The following is a 3,732-nucleotide window of genomic DNA, read 5'->3' as shown; positions in this document are numbered from 1 at the left end:
GTGGCAAAATCATAATAATATTAATGATGTATAAAAAATCTAAATATACAAGTTATTTTTATTCAGATTGTTACATACATGACGAGTCACATGGGTATTGTTTATTGTTTTATTTAATTAGAGGTTTTTTGTTCTGGAGATCATGCTGTCATGTCTTCCTCTTTGATGCTGGTGGAGCTGACACTTTAAGTGAATAATCGTGAGTGTTTACTACCCTCTAGCGGTCAGAGGTAGGTACTGCATCATCGTACCACACCTCAAGTTAGACAAGATTACATGGTAACACTTCCGGTCCATCCTTTCCAAATAAATCATCAGAAATGTTTGCCTGTGAGGTTTGCACTAGCAAGAACTATGCCTTTTTTTGGTGCATACAATGAACATAATAACGGAAAATAAGAGACATTAAAACATTTAAAAAATAAAGAAACATAACATAAATGCCAGATAATTATAAATGTGTAGTCTTTTTAATTGTTTTCTAGTGGCCAGACACTAGAATTACAAACAATTACGTTTAATTGTTTTCAATCTCCATTTTTAGTCACGTTATTATCAATAATATTATCAGTATTTTTTGTTATAAGTAATAGTAATATGTTCTACATACATAAATACGTACTGTAGTTCCTCAGTGTGATCGCTGGAGGGCAGTGAACTCTCTTACTTAAATCGGACAATAATACATATTTCATAAAAATATATCATATATTGTCACATTCCTTATTCTACAATATATTTAAAAAGGAAACTGACACTCATATAATTATAATATAGCCATACAAATGTAATACCTTTGATAATAATTATTTTAGAGTTGTTGTACGTAGTTTATTTTGAAAAGCAAAGTCGGAAGTGGTCCTTATCAGCCGGAGAGCTCATGGAGAACTTGACCATATTTCCTGTGCAGCAGCGCAGCGTTTCCTTATTCCACTCAGACTAAACTTTTTAAACACATTTTTACACTGGTTTAAGGTCTCTTATTGTAGCATAAATGCCTACTTTTACGTCCAAAGCTCCTGGTTTTGTTGCCGTCTGCGTTCATTGGTGAGTCATTCATGTTTCTGTGTTACTAAATACAGGCACCTTCCGATTATTATGGCAGCTGTACCGTTATATTCAGCACACTCTTTAAAAAGTTATGTTAACTCCTTGCTTGGCTTTGTCTATCTGTATAACAGCTGGTAAACATGTAAATATCTCTAACACAGAGTTTAAACAGCAGCCTGTCTCTGTGCACCACTCAAATCCATTCTGTGTTTAGCTGCTTCCTGCTTTGAACACTTCCTCTGCTAAAGAAGGGAAACCATTCAATCTTGTGACTCCAGCCAACATCATGAGTTTGATTTTTTTAACAATCTGTTATTGAGGCATTCCTAAATTTGTAAAGGCAATTAAACCCTTCCAGATACTTCACTGCTAACCTTGAGTTCATTGGATGTCATAGTCATTTTAGACACAGCAAATAATAATAAAGGACTGCTTTGTTTAGGGACAGTCTCAGTCATAGAATCACACTTGTAGCTGTTATTATAAATTACAGTTAGAGTGTCCTAGTTTAAAGCAGAAATGTTCTCAGATAAAGTGTGTAGCAGATTTGCAGGAGCAGTGGAAATGACCCTGCCCTTGGTCATCAGGACATCAAACCCCTGGCAGAAATCTATGAGGCTAGACAACAAAAGAAAGACCTTTCAACCTTTTTTAATTTCCTTCCTCCTCACTTGAAGCCCAGAAGATATCCTGAAGCTGTCCGCCTCCACACAGAGCTCTGCAGACCACAGGGCAGCTGTTTCATACACTTTATCTAGTGGTTCGTTTACCGCCACTGCTAATAACAGCTAATTAAAACAGGCCCTGGTGTTTATCTATGATTTTGACTTTATTTGACCTATGTATTAAATGCTAATATGATTATTGTATCAGTTGTATACCTGGGTTAGTCCTCCGCTCGCTGAATGAGTGGCACTACTATTTTAGTATTTGTTCTAGTGAGACAACTAAAACAAATTCAAATCAACCATGTGGATAATATGGCAAAATATATAGAATCAAGAATTTTGTTAGTCTTTAAAATCAACACGAAACCTAAAAATCAAATTATTGGACATGTTCAAGAAGAATCTAATCACTCTCAATGTGTGAGTGGCTGATTTCAAACTGAATCTGTTCGCACTGTCGCCATACCGGGACATTTGCTATTGTTTTGTGAAGTTTCATTAAATAATATAAAAATATTCAGTTAATTATTAGTCCTTACTTTCGACCCTGTTGTCGTTTCATCATTTGAAAGAAAGATCAAGCAGTGTTTAAAACAGAAATTGCTTTTACATCCATTTACAGAATTTTTTTTCCGTTGTGATTGCCTAGAAGGTCAAAGTTCATTGTTCCCTCATAAAAAGGTGTCTGGTATTACACATATCTACAGTACTGTGTCTATCCCCCAGCAGCTAGGTGATGGACGGGCAGCAGACCCAGGTGAGCGACGAAGAGCCCAAAGTCCTGCGAGAAGAGCCCCGGAGGAGGAGGAGAAAGAAGGCCATCACGTCGTCCGGCTCCTCCATGGATCAGATCAGTGTGGAGTTCATCCTGCCCACCGTGGTGCGGGGGGGAAGCAGCCCCGACTCTCTGCTGCTGGAGGTGGCAGGAAACTGGACGGTGGAACAGGTGATTCTACTCATCATCACTGATTCATGTTGGGATGCTTTTAAAGGTCTCCTATCATGCAAAATGCACTTCTTGATGTCTTTTATACATGTGTCCCCGGTGTGTCAGGGAACTCACAAAGAGGTAGAAAACAAAACCCTCTCTCTTTTCCTCCCTACCCACATCTCTAAAAACGGGGGTACAACGGAGCTGATCCAGATTTGCGTCCGATATGATGTAATATCGGAAATGTGGGCTGGCTTTACGCCCGCGGCCCTATCAGAAAGAATGCGCAACGTGTTTTGGAAGCAATATGGTCTTTGTTTACATTAGCAAGCATCGCTAACACTCAGAGCTAACGCTGTACCGGAGAGAGTAAGTGTAAACAAAGCATGCTGTTTCAGAAATAGTCATTGATATGGTTTGGAACATGATATGGCATTTAATCACAGCAGCATTCAGCGGAGTATCTCGGTAGAATTTTTCTATTTCATTTCAAACCTTTATTTATACAGATGAATCCCATTGAGATCATTGATCTCTTTTTCAAGGGAGACCTGCTCAAGTAGTTCCACATGAAACATAAAAACATAAATAGAACAACAAAAGGACATCAGTAAAGCATCATTTACATAATCATCCACATAAACAGGTACCAATAGCTTCCGATTGAGTAGCATCCAACCGAGCTTTAAAAACATTTAGTGGCACCAGATTGCTCAGTTTCCATTTAATTTGCAGACTATTCCATGACAGTGGAGCTGCGCATCTAAAAGCTGTTTTCCCTAAGGCAGTCCTAGCAGTTGGTTGGCACATTTAATAAAACCACAGCATTCGATCTCAGGCAGTAGCCACTTACAATTTTCCGTGAGATGAGGGAGCAGATATAAATGGAAGTTTCCCTAACATGGCTTTGTATATAAAAATGTACCAGTGACTGAGCCTCCGTACAGTTAGTGAAAGCAAACCAGCCTTTGCATACAGAGTACAGTGATGTGTTAATGCTTTACAGTTTGTCACAAATCTTAGTGCACTGTGATACGCAACATCTAACTTGACCAGGCAATTAGCAGGTGCATTCATATACAT

General features: G+C 38.3%; 1 protein-coding gene across 1 annotated transcript in view; it reads left to right on the top strand.

Moving 5' to 3' along the window:
• The first annotated feature begins 889 nt into the window (after nucleotides 1–889).
• pik3cg (phosphatidylinositol-4,5-bisphosphate 3-kinase, catalytic subunit gamma) overlaps nucleotides 890–3,732 on the top strand; it is a 113,325-nt gene continuing 110,482 nt past the window's right edge. Inside the window, exons 1-2 of the mRNA XM_010796419.1 lie at nucleotides 890–1,047; nucleotides 2,448–2,664. Of these exons, the coding sequence (XP_010794721.1) occupies nucleotides 2,455–2,664 (210 nt within the window). The 5' untranslated portion in view covers nucleotides 890–1,047; nucleotides 2,448–2,454. The remainder of the gene's footprint in view (nucleotides 1,048–2,447; nucleotides 2,665–3,732) is intronic.

This window comes from Notothenia coriiceps, unplaced genomic scaffold (genome assembly GCF_000735185.1).
Source record: "Notothenia coriiceps isolate Sejong01 unplaced genomic scaffold, NC01 NC01_scaffold00037250, whole genome shotgun sequence".
NCBI lineage: Eukaryota > Metazoa > Chordata > Actinopteri > Perciformes > Nototheniidae > Notothenia > Notothenia coriiceps.
The sequence above is the reverse complement of the archived record's forward strand: the minus strand, read 5'-3'. Positions and strand labels throughout refer to the sequence as shown.